Genomic DNA, 21,747 nt, shown 5'->3' on the forward strand with positions numbered 1-21,747 from the left:
TACCTTAAGCAGGTTATATATGGGACTCGTCATTTTACAATGCCTTAAGCAGCTTATATTATGTGGGACTGTGACTGACACAACCGTTCAAGGAAAATTGTTGATATATAAGAATTTATAACTTTCCCACTTTCATTCAGATATTACTCAAATTTCACCGTTCTGTTCGTTAGTTTTCTCTTTATACTGAAGTCAGCTTTGATGTAGAATTGATTTTCACTTTATATCGATACTCACACGAAACTGTTCCGACACATTATCATGTAAATATTGCTGTTGTTATAAATAATTTTTCTGTTCCAGAGTCTTATTATGATTATTTTCCTTCGTTTCTGTTCTCCTTTATCTAGATTTTCTTAAAGAAGGTTGAAAAGCTTGTCTATGTTTTTAGGGAGTATTTCCCTGACAAGAGATCGGAAATGGTTTCTGACTGCAGGAAGCTACTGAAGAGAGTCGGCATAACGGTATTACATGATTCGAGCACGATTCTTTTTTTTTTTCTTTGAACCACTGGGTATTTTTTTTTTAATGCCTCCGCCACGAAGTGGTGCCGGAGGCAATATGTTTATGCAATGCCAGCAGGATTATTTTTTTTTTTACACTTGGTGTATGCATGTATAACCTAATAGAGTTTCTCTGGAAAGTTTTTGTTTTGTTTTGTTTTTGCCTCAAAGGTCAAAAGGTCAAAGATCAAGTGAAAGTGCTGAACTAAGTTTTTTCCTTCACATCTCGGAAGTGGCTCAAGTTATCTTTAAACTTTCTACATATTTATGCATGTTCTGCCTGACAGTGATTATCTTATGAATTTTAGGGTCAAAGGCCAGATGAAAATGGTAACAATTTACTATTACGACTAATACTATTCAATACAGAAATTGCACTTTTTCTCCATACCTTGGAAATTACTCAATGCATAAACGTATGAATTGGTCAAAGTCAAGTTAAAGACCTTAAATCCCAAATCATACATGCTCTCCTATTCATCCAATTAAACCTAGGTCAAGGAAGGTGAACATTCAACACATTTGTAACAAACTTGTCATTTTAATATTTAGCCAATTTTGTGAAAATGTAATCACACGTTGTCCACATGTACTATCTAGACCTATAAGGAGAATCATGCATCATGGCGGAGGCATACCAGTCGCCATAGCGACATTTCTAGTTCTTTATTATAATTATCATGGTGGGGAGGGGTATTATGTCTAGAAGAGGGACGGTTGGAAAGTGTACCGTGTATCCTGTTGTGAACACGCTGGTAAAGGAGTAACAGTGACGTCAGTGTGTAGTAGAATTGGCCAAATGGGAAGTACTCTATTTATTGTGTGCAGTTTAATCCATGTGTTTCATACTGTAGAGCGAGTAAAGGTGTGGGGGGCAAGGAACTTTCATTGTATTGAATGTCGCAAGTTAAGAGATAAAGATTAGGTAGAAATGTATGCAGCTAACTGAGTTTTTCAATGAAATTTTAGTATTTGCTTACTTTATATTGTATCACTTTTATTCCACTCGTTATTACAATTAACATAGTCGTTTTGCTGTCATGATGATGATTCCCATTTGTTACAAAACATCCTTACCGTGTCAGGGCAATTACCACCCGTAAAGATTAAAGTTAGGCAGTTGTTAGGTTAAGAGTTTAGATAAGGTTTAGGATAAGACGAGGGTTAGGGTCAGGGGAAGGGTTTGAGGTAATTGCCTAGGGGGTAATTGCCCTGGACCCATCCTTACTTGTAGATACCATGTAAGACGCTCACTTACATCGGCAAAAGAACGACGCCACATAGAAACAATCTATATGCTGAAGCACGATCTATTAAAATCATGCGAGGACCTAGCCCTCCTATGATAGTAGAAAGAAATTTGAATTAATGAGAGAGAAAAGAGAGACCGCATTCGCGTCGTTAGGACCAATGGTCATTAAAGTCCAAGAGCATGCAGGACACTGCAATGTGTATGTGAAAACAAAACAAAGAAAAAAACAAAAGTAGTTGGTCTTTAGAAAGTAGACCCAGTTTGGTAAGACTAAGAGACGGTAATTGGTGGAACGTTTCTTACTCTCAAACAGAAAGAGGTGTTGAACTCACTGTCCTGCATTCACGTAGCGGGGACCAAGGGCAAGGGTTCAACGTGTGCTTTGACAGAACGCATTCTCAGGACCTGTGGATACAAAACTGGACTTCTGACGTGAGCATGAATCATTTTTTTTTCCAAGTCGCTTTTTCGCGGTCCCGTTGTATTAAAATTCGACATTATGGAACAATCAAGGGGCACAATTTTGTGATTTTGTGTACATTTTCTATGGAAAAAAAGATGTTCTGTCATGAAAGTCATGAAAACCTGATTATTTTTACAATTAATCACTTTCATTGATTAGTTTTGTGCTAATTATGGTAAAAAAGTGGTCAGTGACAATTTTCAATCGAAAAAAAGAAAAAAACAAAACTTGAAAAACAGAGAAATACATAAGACATTTTGAAAACAATAGAATACATAAGAATTGAAACGAGCTTTGGAAGTTTTTGTGATGTACAATTGTTGCATATGCTGAAACAGATTTACAGATCAAAATTTAGACTCTCAATGCTTTTAATTAGGCCAAAATATGATTTTGAGCTTAATTTGCATAATTAATTAATTAAAATTAGAACTAAATTGATTATTTCAAAAAATCTTATGACACAATCTTGTAGATTTTGACGTGGGTCTCACACATGTGAAATTTCATCGCGATTGCACCACTGATGGCCAAGATTTTTGGGGGCCGAGATTTTTGGAAGGCCGAATCCCCCCTCCGGTTTGAGCATAGCCAAAAAAAAAGTCCGGCCGGCCCTTTAAGGGTTAAATTTCATCTAGAACAGCCACTTTTTGTTCCTGTTAACATCTTGATTATGTTTTGGTATGTCATGAGGATCCTGAAAATGTAAGTTTCGAGGAGTCCTGGGGGGGGGGGTGCACGGTGACCCCCCCCCCCCCCCCCCCTTAGGTATACCCTACTATAAGGCGTTGCATCAAAACCTTGCAGGATCCTGCACGATCCTGCACGATCCTGATATTTTGCAGGATCCTTCAAGGTATAATTTTGATGCAACGCCTAAATTTATTCTTGGTTTCATTTTTGCTGAAAAACGATCCACGGGCCACTTGTTTGCTTCAATTTATTCACAACGTTTGCTACAATTCATTCTATGCAGTTCACCACCTCTGATTGAAGTGAGGGAACGAATCCGTGTCGGGGGTGCAGCGCTTCCCAGGGAGAAGTTTGCCCGTTACGGCCTGGACTTCCTCGAGATGATCGAAAAGAATGCTTATATGAATGCAGAAGATCCACTGTACTATGAAAACTTGGGCCATTACCAGCTTTTCACTCTCATGTCGTTCTACATCTTCCTGCAGGAAAAAGTATGTTTATGGTGTACCTTACTTTCGTAAACATGAAAAAAAAAAACACCGATGCAGCCTACAATTCCATTCCTTTTGGGACAATTGAAAAAGAAAAGAAAAAACATAAAGGCCCTTTCACTACAAAAGTTCAAAAAAAAATTAACTTGTTTCGAAATCCATTAAGTTCACAGTGTCAAATTATGAAACAAAAAGAAATGAATTGAATCGCAGAAACAAATACTAATGATATATCTCCTTTTTTCTTTCATTACTAATATTCGCTTTGCTTTCCAAACTACATCTTGTTCAATCATCATCTTTCATATTAGCACGGACTCCATGTAGGTTTCTTTTTGTTTGGTTTGTTAACATTTTGTATAGCCATCACAGCAAGTGATTTTTTCTGCTTTCTGTTTTCGCGGTTTCTGTATCTGAAGGTGGACGTTGCAGTCATTGAAGTAGGCTTGGGAGGCGAGTACGACACGACGAATGCCCTTTGGTGAGAAGACATACCTCAACTCTCCTGTCTGAATGCTATTGCAAAATGAATATTGTCTTTAAACTCATAGGTTAAGGACCGTAGGAAAAGAGGCAGGGACATCTATCTACCTTTTGTCGTGATGGGGATGGGGAAACAATTATACAATATGTTACATGATTATGCTATAAACAGTCACACAAAAGGTGACAAAAGGGTATTAAAGTAATAGCTAATTTAGAGCACAGGACAGTATTCCCAGCTGTTTTTATATTTACTTCTTTTGAGTGAGGGGGGGGGGGGGTACTCTGAATTTACATTAGATGTCATGGTGACTTCAAATGTTAAATTGCGCCCTCTGTAATGACATCATGTACAGAATCCAATGTCATATACCTAGGACTATAAAACATTGAGTGGGAATGGACTCAGGGCAAATATAAATGCGTTTTCAACAACTGATTGATATTTGCAGTGAGCTGTGATAAGAAAGATATCGGGTTTAGTTTACAAACAAAGACAGAAAAATGGTGAAAATAAATTCTGCTTTTCATCATCCATGCTCTCCATGCAGAATGTTCAACAATCATTGTACGTCATTTGTGCAATAGCAGTTATCATTCGATTTCTTATGAGTTAACCAGACTTCTCATTTCTTCATCGGATATCTTTAAAGGTCTTCAACAGTTGCCGGCGTGACGTCACTCGGCATCGATCATGTTCACTTTCTTGGACATACCATCGAAGAAATCGCCTGGCACAAGTCCGGCATCTTGAGGGTTAGAATCAATCTAAATCGGTTTGACGTCACAATAACATATCATCATATGTTTGTGAATGTGTCCCTGAAGAGCAAAGAAATTTTGTACAGTATTATGGACATGTCATTTAATGTTTCAGTTGCTATCTCATTGAAATGAATGTTGACACCGAACCCGTGCACGTATCTTAAAAGAACAAACGAACAAGCAAACGAACAATCCAGAGTGTTCTATCCAGAGTAGCTGTAAGTATAGGGTCTCCATACCGTCAAGCCTCGGCTTATTTTGGAGACCCTTCTGTTTAAGTTCCCTAAGCTGTATGTACTTGTTTTATTTTGTACTAAAAACTATGTGTCGATATACTGTTTGTCATAAATGATTTGTACTCAATCATATCTGATGCAACGGAATTAAGCAGAAATAAATCAAATCAAATCAAAATCATATCAAACAAAGAAAAAAATAGGATGTTTAGAATAAGATGTTGATACCAAACATTTTAAGCGCAAATTAATCATATGAAAGAAACGCTTCCAAATATAAAACTGTATTGGCAGTAACGTTCATAATTTAGTACAAAAATACAGTCCCCTCTAAATAAGTCATGCTGTCCCCGTCTCGTAGGAGGGTCACACAGCCATCACGGTCGCCCAAGACGCCGGGGCCATGCGAGTGTTAGCCCGCAGAGCTGCCGAAAGAAAGGTATTATAATGTTTGTATTATCTGTATGGTCTTGTGTCAGAAATTTTTTTTTCAAGGATTCTTCGATTCATATGCATGTGAATCCAAAACGACTATTATTCATTTATTTATTCTACGATTATTTGTGGTAAAGATACACTAACAGGTATACCTTTTTTTGAAAAAGAGTTTTAAAAAGATAGACAGGAGTTGTTTATGATTCTGTTTAATTCTCTTAATTGCTGATAAGAGTTACTTGGGTATTACATGCGTGAATCAAAATATTTGTTAATGAATGGTTGTGTGTGTGTGTGTGTGTGTGTGTGTGTATTCACACAATATGCAATGTGTTGAGGTTATATAAGATGGAAATTTATAGATTCACTACAGGTATGAATTTCGCCACTTTCTAAGTTGCCGTCAAAAAAGAAATGAACGTTTATTAGATTAAAGTATTTTGATAAGCAGGTATCTCCAGTAATCGAAATATATCACGTTCATTGCAACCTGCGTTGTAACATTATTAGGTAACATGCATTGGGAAGCATTTACATCGAATTAGTTTGTGTCATATGATATGTAATTAAAAACGGTACCTCTGTATGAGAAAAAATAGCAATCATGGTAGCCCTCTAAACAAATTAAAACTGTACAAGGTCTCTAATCGATATTTCCTGCCTCATGTATTTAAAAGCCTAGTTTGTTTTAGAAATTGTTTTCATTGACCGAAACTTCATCGCAGTCAATTGCCATATAGGGCTGTGTGTGAATATATAAATTTATTATTATTACTATTTGCATTATTATTTTCATTAATAACACTTTTCTGTGAATAATTAAGTCAAATTTTTGTTCTTAATTTTCGGCACTTCGAGTGCTTGCTGCAATGCGTTTAAGGTTTTGTACTTCCAATACAATATTAGCCTGGATCTTCATACATATTTTGAATTTTTTCTCGATTATTTGATCTCATAACAGTAGGAACAGTTCAACGTTCTTTAGACAAATTTTCATGATACAAAGAAAAAACACTATGATTTGGCAAATCAGCCAAAACGAATATAAATAATTTCATAGTAAATATAGAATGATTGATTTTGCAAGTGGAATTGTCAATGAATTCTTTAGAAAATTACCCTGCATGTTCACTATTTACACAAAATTTATTCAATTTCTATATCGGTAACGCGCAACGCTCAAGTGCGCATTCAGTGTGATCAAATTTAAATGATCTAGAATATGAAATAATTACAATTATTTAAATTATGAAACAATTATGACGAAAAATTAAATCTAAACCGAAAAAAATCATATTTTGCGCGTTTTTAACAAAAATTATATTATTCCGTTCTTCTTCTTTTTTTCATTAAAAATGTGTTTCTTTAATCTCTTCCTAGGCGAATTTTAAGCATACAGTGTAATTACACTTCGATATTTGCAAATGGACAAAGAAAAAAAATTACTGCAAAATCCAAAATTCGCACTAAATCACAACCCTTTGAAAAGGGGATCTGTTAAATGGTTTTCCCCATCCAGATACAAATTGATAATCTGATGTCAAGTAATCTCGTCTAAACAAAATGTTGCTATTCGTAGTTTGAAAAACAGCATGTGTATTAGAACATGTTGAGAAGAAAACAGTCTTAGCGGAGGAGTCTAAGCAAGTAAAGTTCACAATGTGTTTTTTCAAAGAGAGAGAGAAAAAAAATGGATTTTTTTTTTTTCGGCGTCACGACCAGGCCACTCTCAGAGTGTGTACGCCACTTGAACACAACGACTTTCAAGGCAACCCAGTGAAAGTAGGCCTCTTCGGAAAGCATCAGCTTCTCAATGCATCCCTAGCCGTGCAGATTACCAAGGCTTGGATCGAGCAGAAGGATTCAGGCAGATTCCGCTTTCAAGGTGGGTAATGCATATTCGTACCCTGATTGTATAAGACACATAGAAGATACATTAACTGAACTTTATGACCTACTTAAATTCCCGATCTATTTCATTTCATATGCTTTCTACGAGGAAGTTTGAATGAAAGAAATTAGAATATATTGCCCCTACAATTGTTTTGTTTCTTGCTTTTCTCTTGCTCCCTCAGTTCCGGAGCACCCCGTGGATCCGGACTCTGTCACGGGACTGATTGACCCCACTGGTGAACAACAGTTGACCTACGGAGAGCTTGAAAGGACATTGCCCTTTACTCTTCCTTCTGAGTTTATTCGAGGTGGGTAACGCAATTCAACAGATAACCATTCGGCCGTAGTCGTACTCGTAGTCCATAAAAATAAGGGGGAGGATCAAGAGAATATGCTGCGTATTGTCGGTTATTCTCATCCGTGGGAAAAGCAATAGTAACAAATGTGACCCTGCATCACAAAACCAACAAAAAGTCGCCAGACATGGATTTAAGAGCAGACTCTAAGCTTTAAAATGATATATAACTCAATTCAAATGGGCTCCCCTATAACCTTGTAAGTATTGGAAAGAAAGCACACACTCTGGAAAAGTGTGAACTGAGAAAAGCGTTTCTGAAGTACAGGGTCTATTCAAGCATTAAATCGTTACCAAGCTGTGCTAGCTGGGCAATGAAAGGGACAAAACACAGGATGTAAACTACCCGAGCGATGAACAAAGAAGGGATAATCAGATTGAGCTGAAATTGAGCATGTTCTATTAACACGTTCTGTCCATGATTAATGCCAACTTTCAAGGCAGTGAAGTTATCAAAAGTTATTGGACTTGAAGGTCATGAGTGTGTAAAGGATTTCAAGAAATGAAAAGGGGACTCTAAGACATATCTGATCATTCTATTCTCCCCCAAAAGAGTTGTAGATAAACTGCTGAAAACACACTTTACCATTCATGTTATGATCCCGAATTAAAGAATAATGTAGAAGGATAACTCTTTCAGAAAATACGAAAAAAGTCAAGACTGAATCAGTTGACCCATTTCACCTTTTTTGAGTCCTCACGTAAAATCAAGGGGTGCGACTTTTTGTTCGTTTTGTGATGCACGATCACGAATGTTTTCGATGCCCAGCTGAATTGATCAAACAAATTTTCCACTCCAAACTTTTAGCAAGAGCTCCTCACATTTAAAATCATATTCATATAGTGAACTCGGTGAAAGTGCACGTGACTGTTTGTGTTAAAGTGTTCGTGCAAAATGTTTATATATATATATATATATATATATATATATATGTGGGGGGTATATATAAATAAATAATATATATATATATATATATATATATATATATATACAGGTGTGTTTGTATATATATATGTATATATATATATATATATATATATATATATTTATATAGATGCATTCATAAGAATAAGATTGGTTCGCTTTCAAAATACGAATAATATTCCATCCGTTTCATTAAATTTTTCTTCGTAGTCTTTGCAGTTCAGAATTTCAGTTACTTTCATCCAAATCAATTGTAATGAGAATATGAGTACACATTAAGTGCCTTTATAGTAAATGTCGTAATTATGTTCATAATGATGCTCCTATTCAAATAATCTATGTTATATCACAAATAGAAGCAAAATACTGATCCCCCCTCAAAAAAAACAACAACACACAAACAAATGTATGTATATGTATATTATGTGATAAGCCAGTTCACAGTTACAATCTGAGCATGTGCAGATAAAGGTCATTGCAGACCTTCTCTTGAAATGGATTTGCAACTGAGGTATTCAAAGCCTAGATAGGGCTTCTTGGCAACTGTGTTGTAAATGATCGAGGTTCAGATTGGTATTTACAGGTGAATTTGCATTCTTTTCAGCAACATTAACAAAAGCCATTCATGCAGCACTGACATGTAAATTAACACTTCCTGCATTACTGTTTTCAACTGCTCTTCTTGGTTGAGGACTATTCCATGTTTTGCAAAGTCTGTGGTTGGAGAGGTCATTGCAGACTATAGTGCTAACTGTGAACTGGCTTATGGTATCATTCAACTACACTGTCGGTCCAGATCAATAAAATTTACATATCATGGCTACTTTTTCTTTCAAAAGGAGCACTTGTGCGAGTTCTTGTAATTGTTTTGACCAACTGTGATGTATTACAACTTCTGCACTACGTGCCTATGATCTTCCTTTTTTCTCGTTCCAGCGCTGGCGTCTAGTCACTGGCCTGGGCGAAACCAAGTGGTTAAAGGCAGCCACGTGACATACTACCTCGACAACGCACACACCACCCACAGTGCGTTCATGTGTAGAGACTGGTTCGCTGAAGTGGCAGAGCGTGACGCGGGGGACATAGGAGGGGTCGTCAAGCGAGTACTGATGTTCTACCTCGGTGGAGATAGACAGGCACAAGACATCATGGCTCCTTTTCTGGTAGGTCACCCAATCAGTTTAAGGCTCAAATCTCCGGATATCGTTCCACACCATTTCTCTCTGCTGTACTATCAACATTGTGATGTGTAAAAGAATTCATTATCAACGCTCACAGAACGTGTAGAAGTGCAGGACTTCATGGCTCCTTCTGTTATAAGCGGCTGCTGAGCACCTGACGGATTACGATTCACCTTCAAACAAAACAGTAATATGTTATACATATATTCCTTACATGATCATGTAAAGTCAAGTTATTATTCAAAATTACATTCCAAAATTTAGTACCCGTTCGTCCAATTAATAATTTCCCATCTATACAAAAAATGTTGCATTCATCAGGTTGACAATGCAGAACATAGAAAAACATACAATTAGTTTTTGAAATGTGCAATGATAATCTATTACATTTGAACCGTGAATGAACTCTCAATAATTCAGTAATCTAACATACTTACGCAAAATGTGTGAAATATAGTAATGGGGCCGAGTAAAACAGTATATCATGATCTATGTCAAATGCCTTACTAGTATAACATACGGTCCATGAATATACCAATAACATAATTATTATTTACGTGACAATCAATTTATTGCCTTATGATACATTTCAATTATAGCTTTATCCGTTGAATGAAATTTTCTAAAATCATACTGATTTGATACAAATATTCTATTACCAACTAAAATATCATGAAGAAGGCAATGCATTATATTTTCTCAAGAATTTTTGATATGGCTAGTAAGACCAATATTGGTCGATAATTAGACACAACTGATGAATCATCTTTTCTTTTTTTTTTAATTGGTACTACTTTGGCTTTTTAAAGAAATTTGGGCAAGTACCCGCCACGCCCGTGGTAAGAGATAAATTAGATATATAACACAAAGGAAAAGGTATAAAATGAATAACCTTTTCAAAAGATTTGCATTCATTCCATCGTGTCCAGTTGACTTACTACTTTTGAGAGATTGTACAACATTAACAATTTCATACGGGCTCGCTTTGCCGAAAAATAATCATTTTACTGGGGGATCATGAAGAGGTGAATTCATCACGAGAAGTTTCGAAGTCGGAAGCCAATTTTCGACTAATATTTTTTTAGAATCTCGAATATCTTGACCCTCATTCTTTTTTATTGTTGTGGTGGTAACTTTCTTCTTGTCTACCATTTCATTAATAATCTGGGAAAGTGCATTTTTATCATTCTTATTGTTTTCTATTTTATAAATCATGATCCCCAAACGGCAAAAGAAAGAAAGTAATCACTCCTCTTCGAGTAGCGGCGTCAATGGTGCTGTATATCTTTTTAAAAAAGACATTTCGACGTGTTTTTTTTTTCAGTTTATGTCTCTGACATGGAGTCAGTTCCCGTCTGTTGCTTAGGCACAAATGCGTCATGTGGAATGTGGAATGTGTTGATCAAAGTTGGTGTGATGTCAGAAAATGTGAGGCGGCTGGCTGTATATTGCTGGTGGCCTTCAATTCATTTTCACATTTTGTTGACATATCTATAATAACAGACTGTAACTCATCAGAATGTCTCTGGGATTGTTTTGAGAACAGGTTCTGATTCCATATGAGGGGGTGAGTGTTATCCGTCTATATCTGCTATCATCTCGTGTGAAACAAAGCATTGTTTCTCTTCAAAAGACAGCATGTAAATCCGCCCTTACGGCTGGTGCTCTACAATTACATTCCAATCAACGGATGTCTCACGGCTCCCCCTTTTTTCGAGTTTGTAAAGGCGCCTCCCCTTTACGAAATTCCTGGATCCGCCCCCTGGTATATACAAGTCATGTACGTTGAGCGGGGTCTTCCATCCCCAGTGTCACCCTTTTCATCTCTCATGAAGCGAGACTTTCCTTTTGTTTGCTATTCTTCTCCCCACTAACAAATAAGTTCAGCAGGAAAAATAGAAGCATTCGCACGTACTGTTTTCGCTGTGTGTGTGTGTGTGTTTTTATAAGACGAAGTTAATCTCAGATCACAAAAATAACTTAAGAATCGGCTTTCAATTCTTGACCCAGAAAATCTCTTAAACTGATTTTGCTAATGAATAAGTTTTATAATGTTAGTTTTCAATGACTACTTAGGCCTACCTTTAAACCGAGATGGCGGCCATATTGGATTTTGCCAATATGGCCGCCCTAGAGGGCGCCCTTCTTGGCGCCCGTCAAAAATCAGAATAGTATATGGTTTGGGTTACATGTGTGCCAGATTTGATGCTTTAGGAACAATTTGAACCATAAAGTCCCTTGCCCGCCCACTATGTGGTGGTGGTGGTGGGGGGGGGGGGGGGGGCAATAATGGCCCAATATATTGAAAACAAAAATGTGATAATGCAAGTGAAAATTGATAAACAAACAAACAAACATCTCCTTCAAAGCGCATGGTTTAATTCACACCGAACTTGGCAGGCATATAGCATCTCTTGGTCGATTGGAATACAATTCGTTCAAATGATGTGCACCATGCCCCTCCCTCACATGCCGCCATCTTAAAAGAAATCTTAAAAGGAATTATGCAACGCCTCAAAATTAATCTTCACGAGAAGCATAAGTGATACAGCTAAATTAATGTTATGGGTGAGTAAATTTGTTACTGCAGTTATCAAATTTGCTCCATTCATTGATTTATGCCCCCTTGGGAGCCTGAAGGACCCAATAGAGGCCCACTTTTCACATTTCCATTTCCTTCTTGAAAACACACGGTCAATGTTTTTACCAAACTCGGTTGGGTATTATCTCTAGGGTGATATACATTGTACTCTCTTGTTTACTATCTTCAATGCATGGAAGGTGGTCTTGCGATACTCAGATGAGCGCGAGCCCCCCGTCGCTTTGAATTTTACCGTATTATGGTCAAATTGTAACCAACCTTGGCAGAAATCATTCATTTTTTAGGAGCAAGGAATACACGTCTTTCATCATCTTGTGAAATGGTAGATGTGGCCACCGTAGGGAAGTTAAAGCAGATCCAAATGATGAAAGAAGATGTTGTATGTGACATTTGCTTTGATACGTGAATGCTTTCTCAAATAAAATAAAATAATCTTTCTGGGTTTTGTGACTGTGATAGGGTTGCAACTTTGATGCTGTGATTCTGTGTGGAAATCGCACCGTGACTGACAAGCACAACGAAGTGATGGGTAAGTTTAGTTTTCCTTGTCAATTAAATATCCAGACTTCCAGACGACCGCCATACAAGACCTGAAAACAATCCCTAAACAGATTTGTCTTCTTGTTAGCTGCTGCACTTCAAAATGCTAAGTTCATTCTATTTTGTGCAATTTTGAGACTGCATTAGGTGTCTCATGGACGCAAATGTCTAGGTTGGCGAATTGGTCTTGAGGGCATACTCTCTTAAAAAAATCGAGTGAAAATATTCACTCTTGAAGGAGTGAAAACAAAAAAGAGTGAATTTAGAGTGAATTTTGAGTGAATTTTGAGTGAAAATGTTCATTTTCACTCTTTTTCGAGTGACCTCAGGGATCACTCCAAAATCTTCGAGTGATCCCTGAGGTCACTCCAAAACGAGTGAAAATGAACATTTTCACTCCAATTTCACTCTAAATTCACTCTTTTTTGTATTCACTCCTTCAAGAGTGAATATTTTCACTCGATTTTTTTTTAGAGAGTAGTTGACACACGATTTAATTACTGTGTTACATCGGACATAACAGAGTTAAAACAAAATCCAGGTTAACATAGTTAACACAGACGATTGATTACCTGATTGTATCTTGCATTTAACTCCTAAGACTACAAGAAACCGCCTCTGAAGCTGCCTGCTCTACTGAAGAAGCTGGATACACTAGCGGATGCATATCGAGACCTGCACAAGAAGATGACAAACGAGTCGACTCCTCCAAGCAACAGCAATGGCAAGGTTGGGATTCCCATCATTCGAGTAGCACCGTCCGCCACCGAAGCGCTTCAGTGGGCAGTGGGACCGCTGGATGATAAATACTGCCCCCTCAGCGGCGGGGTAATACAGAACCAGGAAATATCACCTTTCGCTGAGCGAGGAGCTCCTCAGTCGGCAGATCACCTTCAGATCCTTGTAACTGGCAGCACATACTTGGTTGGCTCGGTACTAAATGTCCTTGATCCAACCCTTGCAACCGGGACCATATGAGGACCACGAGGAAGACTAACCAATCGAGATCGACCAAGGATAAGGGGACTAGTATTACTCAAGCTTATTGATTTTTATAATAGTATTGTTTGGTAGGTCACCTTTCATCTTTCTATATATCATGGTGTATAAGCCAGTTCGGAGTTAGCCCATAGCCAATTTTGTCCGAATTACCTTTCTTTTTTCTCAGTCAGTTAGGGGCACTTCACTCATTTTCAGAGCGACAAAAGGCGTTTTCACATCAGCCCAATAAAAATCCAAGCTCGAGAAATTTTTCGCAAGTGAGAATTAGCGCGCTATTTCATTTCTTATTCACATCAGCCCGAAGAGAATTAGCCCGAATTTTTGTCGAGCTAATTCGACAGCTGAGTATGTGCAAACAGCATCAGTAATGTGTGTGCCTTCTCAAAAATTCCTCATGATTTGTGTGCAATTTCCCTCGATCGATCGGGTCACACACGCTAGGCATGATGGGATGCATCGCGCTAATTTCTCGAGTCGTTATCACATTATAGGCGTTTTCACATCAGCCCGATAAAAATCCAAGCTCGAGATATTTTCCTATTTCCCAAGTCATAAAAAAGCGCGCTAGTCGAAACATCGGGCTGATGTGAAAACGCCTATTTAGCGCGCTACTATCCCGCTATTTCAGAAATTTCCCGAGTTGGACTCGAGAAATTTTCTCGATCAGAGCGATACAATTAGCGCGCTAATTTGTGTTCACATTATCAAATAGCGCGCTATTTCGTTATCGGATTAATTTCCCAAGTCAGAAAATAGCGCGCTATTTGGCAACATCGGGCTGATGTGAATACGCCTCATATCAAATAGCGCGCTATTTCACTATCGGGAAAATTTCCCAAGTCAGAAAATAGCGCGCTATTTCGAAACATCGGGCTGATGTGAAAACGCCTATTATGCATAAGCTTTACGTAACGATTTATGGTATTCATCAATCTTGCTCAAACAAAGAATGAACTCGCATAGACCAGATGGCCAGAATGGTCCCTCAATTAACACTAGGCGTTTTCACATCAGCCCGATAAAAATCCAAGCTCGAGATATTTTTCGCAGAAAATAGTCAGCAAAATAGCGCGCTATTTCGAAACATCGGGCTGATGTGAAAACGCCTACTATATAGGGAAAGTATCCATTTCATTATCTTGCATTGAATGTATATCAACAATCTCTTTCTATTGATATTGCCAAAAACCCGTTTTGCTGTCAGGTGGATGTTCTGGCAAGCAGCATCATCAGGATTACATGAATAATCATTCTACAATAATACAATTAACACAGATGCTTATCCCAGTGATTTTAAAAACTAACATGCATGTTAGCTGGTTGGTCTTTCGAACTAGCTTATCAGTATTTATTGAACGATACAAAATTTCATATCGTATCCTGCAGTTCTTTAATTTTTAGAAGTAGGCTCTACTTTAGTGATTATGATATAACTGTGTAAATGAAATATGAATAATTGTGGTGATTGAAGTTTTTGACATTTATTAATCGTTAATGTAAGTCCAGTCTGCTGTGTATAAAAGCAAAAATGGGTTCAACGGTGAGGATTTTGTCAATCACCATAATAACCCAGTTCTGAAAACAAAATTATTTGATCGTTGTCTTCACTTGGAATCGCGTAAGAATCGAGGGACCTTGTGGCAAGGAGCTGTATCTCCATATAGCTTTATCAGAAGTTTCCTTCATCGTCCTTGCATTTGGCTTATTCCCTCATTTAACATTTGACTTGAAGTTTAGCACGTGTGACCATTGTAGTTTTAGGATGTGCAAAACACGTCTCTTGTCCAATGTTGAGCAATGCGTTGATATAGCAACTACATTTTTGAAAAACAAAAATTGTAGATTGAGCTTACTCCCCCTACTTTTTTCAGCATTTAACTTGAAATTTATCATATGTGACTGCTATTCAATGAAGATATGCAAACTTCATTTTTTTTTTGTCAATGTGCTTCCATGGAAACATTTTTTTTTTTTAATGAAAGTCATACAAAGTAAGCCTACCTATGGACTTAGCTCACTCACTCGCTTTTCGCATTTGGCATGAGATTTGGCATATGTGACCGACATAATTTGTAAATGAGCAGAATTAATGTTGAACAACACGTTCCTATGGTAACAGCATTTCTTTTGCTCTATAAAAAGCATATGGAATATTGTGGGTTGAACTAACTACCTCAGTTTTATATCTCCACGCATCATAATTAAGCATATATATATATTGATATCCTTCTATCCGGTATTAGTGAAGGCACTGTCAGTGCGGGTATAACTCCTGTGATCGTGGTGAAATTCGTAAATTTGTGAGAACACAACAGTGTAAAATGGCGCCACACAATATCGTTACTTTCACAATTATCGCATCTATTATCGCTCTATCAATATATATGTCATGACGAATGTAGCTTGTTCTTTTAAGCAATATGTGGGGGTATTAAAGGAAAAACCTCTTGAATACGATATATCCGTGTGAACACCCTCTGGCTTTAGAGGTTGCAAATAGGTCCTTTCAGTGCCGTATATACTGGGTCCTATATCAAATACTCTGACAGATTATTCACATAAACTCCATGAACTAATCTCTCTCCTTGAAAACGATAGCATCTTTTTCTTGTATAACTTTTGTAACTCCCAGTTTGGTTTTAGGAAAAACCACAGTACGACCCATGCCTTACTCACTTTTATCCATAAGGTTGCTCATGCTATAGATGATGTATCCCACACTGTTGGAGTTTTTCTTGATTATTCAAAGGCCTTCGACACAATTGACCATGATATTTTGATTTACAAGCTACGGCATTATGGCATACATGGGAAGGCTTTATACTGGTTTCGAGATTATTTATCAAACAGAAAACAATTTGTGAGTATAAATGGTCGTGATTCTCAGTCAAAGTTAATTTCATGTGGTGTTCCAATGAATAAAGAACTTAAATCCGTGCAATCTTGGATATACGCGAACAAATTGTCACTTAATATCGATAAAACTCATTGTATGCTTTTTAGCAATAGTCTTAAAACCCTTCCTTGTAACATTAAGTTTAACGAAACTGAATTAAATCAAGTTAGTAGCATAACATTTCTAGGGCTTTTTATTGACAGTGATTTGTCTTGGAAATCCCACGTCAGTTATTTAAGTAATATTCTTTCCAAAAATACGGGTGTTCTTATCAAACTGAAGAGTGTCTTTCCAAGTCAAATCCTGCTTAATCTTTATTATACTTTGATTACTCCGGACCTTATTATGGTATTCTTGTTTGGGGGAAATGCACCTAGAAATCTTCTTGATATACTGTTCCGTGTTCAAAAACGCGCCATCAGAAATATCAACCATGTTGGATATTGTCCCACACGAATGATTTATTTCTCAAAAATGAGATACTGAAAACATCAGATTTATTTAGTTACAACGTCGGCATATTTATGTATAAATTTTCTGCCAAGGAGTTACCGGATGTTTTTACTCGCATGTTCAGGAAAAACTATTTGATACATAATCATCCTACCCGCCAAAGTGACGCATTTCACCTTCCACGTACTCGAACAATTTTCGCAAAAAAAAAAGGATAATGTATAAGGGCCCTAGATACTGGAATGACCTCTCCACCGAAATAACAAGCTGCTCGTATTTATATTCCTTTAAACGCAAATTAAAAGAGTCTTTATAGAGTGCATATCTTGCAGAAACTGAATAATTGCAATGTCTTATGTAATATTGTGGTATGTTATTGTCCGATCAAACATTCTTGTCAACACGCTGCAGATTCCATTTTGGGTCTTGCCGTCATGCTCTCCGAATTCATCATTAGCAATTCCACATTCTACTTCGTTTCCCTCTCTTCCTCTTTCCCTCTTCCTCTCTCTAACTTTCTATACAGAGCTTGACGGCAGGCACCATGGCTTAAGCAGCTGTACATGTTACTTTTTGTGTCTTACTGATCATATCCTGGCGATAGTTTTAATGCAACAACAGCTTATAGTGTATATACCAAAGTAGGCTTTATGATTATGCAAATCATGTTGTACTCCTGAAACCAATGATAGCTCGGTCACAGTAATGGTTCACATTTTAGTTTTTTTTTTTTCCTATTTGGCACCATTACATCATCTGGTCTTATCTTCTATCCGTTCTCCGTTTCTTTGTCACAAACACTGATTACTCGGGGCTTACAGCCAAACAAGCTTGCTCCATGTAGGTCCCGTCATACTTTTCTTTGATCAACCCCATCTCGATTTCCATTTTGACCAGTTATCATTACATGTAATTACTGTGTTATCACCATATATATTGTTTGTGTTTTGCACATTGTTTACAAGGTGAAAGAACTTGTTTAATTTCCGTTATAATGTCCATAATTGAGAGTATAGTTATGGAAATAAATGAATTGAATTTAGTAGTCTACATTACTTAATCTCCTTATTCGATATGCATGTGTGTGTGTGTGTGTGTGTGTGTGTGTGTGTGTGTGTGTATAGATACATATCCATAATATTATGTATATGTATATAATATATTCATTCATGTATAGGTATTACATTCATTAGGATATCATACCAGTAATGAAGCAATAGGCATTTGTTAGCTGTTTCGCAAGGATGAAGTTGTCATTTTTATTTGGAGTAGTATTCTGCTAAGGTTTAACAATTGATCAAGTCACCTTAATTGTACTCCCCCCCCCCCCACCCCCGCATGAGACGGGAGAACATTTATTTCTGTCGTTGTTGCTGATGATGAATCAGCTGCAGCTCCCCCCCCCCCCCCCCCCCCGTTCCACGGCCCCTGTAGAGTAATATACATCCCGAAGGCATTGAAACAGGCATGATTTCCTGTTGATTAGTCTCATTTTTCCCACCCCCTCTTTTTTTTTTCTTCGGAGCCAAAAGATGTGAGATGGGGGGGGGGGGGGGGAGGGCTGCAACCATGCTCATCAAGTATAAACTCCATGCACGAATCTGCATGTCAGTTATTATGTTCCCACTTAGCTATGTCAAACTTGAGCTAACAGTCAGCTTTAAAAGCTTGTCGAGATTATCATTTAAAGATTAGAATTGCAGGACAGATTTTTTTTTTTTTGCACATGATCTGAGAAAATTTTTTGTTTGCATATCATTTGAGAGAAAAATGAGCAACTTCAGAACAAAAAAAAAAGGAGAAAAAGATAAAGGGCTGAAAATAACGAGGAAGGAGAACTCTATCGTATTTAGGATGGCTGAATCCAAGATCGATCGATTGACTTGATTGTTTGATTATTTGATTTATTTATGTATTTATTTCATTTATTCATTCATTTATTTATTTATTTATTTATTTATTTATTTATTTATTTATTTATTTATTGTTTGATTGATTGTTTGATTGATTGCTTGATTAATTGGTTGGTTGATTGATTAATTGATTGATTGATCGATTGATTGATTGATTAATTAATCGCTATCACCAAGGAGAACTCTACAGGGAAAGTGCAATGAAAGGTCAATAGGTGTAGAATGTATTATTGTTTGTTTTCACCATAGTTCACCGACAACGATAGGTTTTATATCCGCCCACATATTGCATCTCCAAACACATACCATAGAGGAACCTCCATGCACATACATACAAGCAGATGATGACTAAACGAAAAGAGCAAATAGGATTTAACGCACTATCAAAAGTGATTGTCAAGGCCGCGACAATACATCATGTGTGGTACCTAATGTGAATATTCGGTTTGACTCATTTCCAATTGTTTTGGTAACCTTACGAGATTTTCGAAATGAGTAATCAATTTCATTTCGCAATCTTTCACTAGCACCATCCACTACGTTTACTATCCATGAGGAGATCTTCACAAGATATATGATCATGTGACTTCTTTTTCTTTTCTTTCTTTTTTTTTTTTTGGATGCATAAATAGTTAGAACACCGTGAAGTTTTTATAGAATCTCTTCTCATAATTTGCGATTTTTTTAAAGTTGTATTTTTCCAATGCTTGGGCTGTCATCACTAGATCAGGCTATATCACAATATGTTACAAAATTACATAATGGAAGCATTATATGATTATATATATATATATATGTATACATATATAATATAAAAACAAACAAAGGGAAAATTCACCAGAAAAAGAATGATGAAGAATCCCGATGGAAACCCATTTTCTTTGCTCAAAGTTCTCACTATATATATATATATACATATACAGGAAATGCTACACCTCGTGCATACTCTCCCAAATTGGAAAATAAATTTGACGGGAAACATCTCTCTCCTTCCTTCTAAAGGAGATAAGTCCGTTGTTCTTTTACGTTAATGGAAGAAGGAAAAAAGTTCTGACGGCATATCTGTAATGTTGACAACAACGATGCACGAAGGAAAATTCTCGTCGTGCTTATTTGGTTTGTTTTTGTTTTTGTTTTTTATTTAATCGAATTGAGCAATCAAGTGCTAGAATACACACATTTGCAATTTGATATTGCATAGATTCATCAAATACAGAAGTGAATGTTTATAATTTGAAACTTCTTATCTTTTAGAGGGTTTTCAAGGTACAACTATAGTTGGCACGAAACCTAGGCAACGATGAATTTACTAATCCAATAGAAGGTGTAATGTTTGTTATAAGAACCAGGGCATAATGGACTGCTTGGAGGGGGAAAAAGAAGGAAAAAGGAAGGGGAAAAGAGGGGAAGAAGGGGGAAGGGAGGGGGAGAAAAAAAACACGGATTTCTACAAAATATACTGAAAAATACTTGGTTTTCTGTATATAATCATTCAATTTTGGGACCTTGACCTTTATAATAGTCAGGTCAACTTGATACTTACAAATACTGACTAGACTTGCACCCTAGAGTGAGAAAAAATGGCAACATATTTCAGGATCCTACTTCAAAGCTTTTAAATCTTAACCTTATATTACTGCATCTTCCACGCAAAAAACAAGTTTTTGTAGATAACAGCAAATGAACATCTACACACACGTAACTCATGACAATTCAGACAAACACCAAGCCATGTATCGTCCTCGCCCACATAAATATTACACTCTGTCATTAAAATGTTTTTTAAGTGTATTAGTTCTAGAGTTTTACTTCTGACCTTTTACATTGTTCAATTTAACCAAGTACTTGACAGGCATATATCTTTAGCAGATGTACCCATGTTTGAGTTTTGCGGACATAGCTCGAAGTTGTGGAAATTCGTTATTGAGAGCAAACAATATATGACACTAAATCAGAGAAAGTTCATTGACCATCTGACCTTTGACCTAGTTCCTAGAATATTTACCAATATTCAAACTTGAGCAAAATCTTCAGGTGATATGCATGTGGTGTTAATGTGTGGCTATCATAGCTCTCAATGTGGAAAGTTATTGAGAGTACACCACAATGTGTCCTTATATTGTTTCAAGTGCTTATTAAGTAAAGTTCACTGACCATTAATTCCATTAATTTGACCTCTGAATTTGTTGGACTTCACTCATATACAACTTGATTGGCATTTTTTATTCATTTAGCCTACCTAATTTGTGAGTTTGGTGGTCACTGCTCAAATCTGAAAAAAAAATATTGATGAGTACACCTCAATAATAATAATAATGATTAGACAAATCTGTATAGCGCAGCTACTATGTAAATATACTCTACTGTGCTGTGATGTAACAGAGCTCCTGACATTGTTACTGATTAGACACACACACAAAAAAATAAATAACAAATTAATCAAATGCTTCTGAAAAGGGTAAGTCTTCAACAAAGATTTGAAGACAGCAAGTCATGGGGCCTTCCTCATTTTCTCAGGTAATTCATTCCAAAGTTATGGAGCAGCACAGCTAAAGGCACAATACCCAAAAGTTACTTTTGTTTTAAGTGAGGTTGCTTTAGAAGCAACTTACAACTTCTGTGTACTTCGTAAATTATGTGAATATGAATATGATTTTATTCATATT

The 21,747-nt window shown here is 36.8% G+C and overlaps 1 protein-coding gene across 1 annotated transcript; it reads left to right on the top strand.

The window, feature by feature from the left end:
- The first annotated feature begins 419 nt into the window (after positions 1-419).
- LOC139717625 (folylpolyglutamate synthase, mitochondrial-like) lies at positions 420-13,795 on the top strand. Its single transcript, XM_071629132.1, has 11 exons — positions 420-464; positions 2,069-2,187; positions 3,195-3,402; positions 3,822-3,883; positions 4,539-4,641; positions 5,248-5,325; positions 7,044-7,206; positions 7,397-7,522; positions 9,431-9,657; positions 12,737-12,806; positions 13,419-13,795. Exons 1-11 carry the CDS (start codon positions 420-422, stop codon positions 13,793-13,795), a joined length of 1,578 nt encoding a protein of 525 aa, XP_071485233.1.
- The last annotated feature ends 7,952 nt before the right edge of the window (positions 13,796-21,747 follow it).

The sequence above is a fragment of the Diadema antillarum genome, unplaced genomic scaffold (assembly GCF_040938485.1).
Source record: "Diadema antillarum isolate AM-2024a unplaced genomic scaffold, OU_Dant_1.0 scf00000078, whole genome shotgun sequence".
NCBI classification, from domain to species: domain Eukaryota; kingdom Metazoa; phylum Echinodermata; class Echinoidea; order Diadematoida; family Diadematidae; genus Diadema; species Diadema antillarum.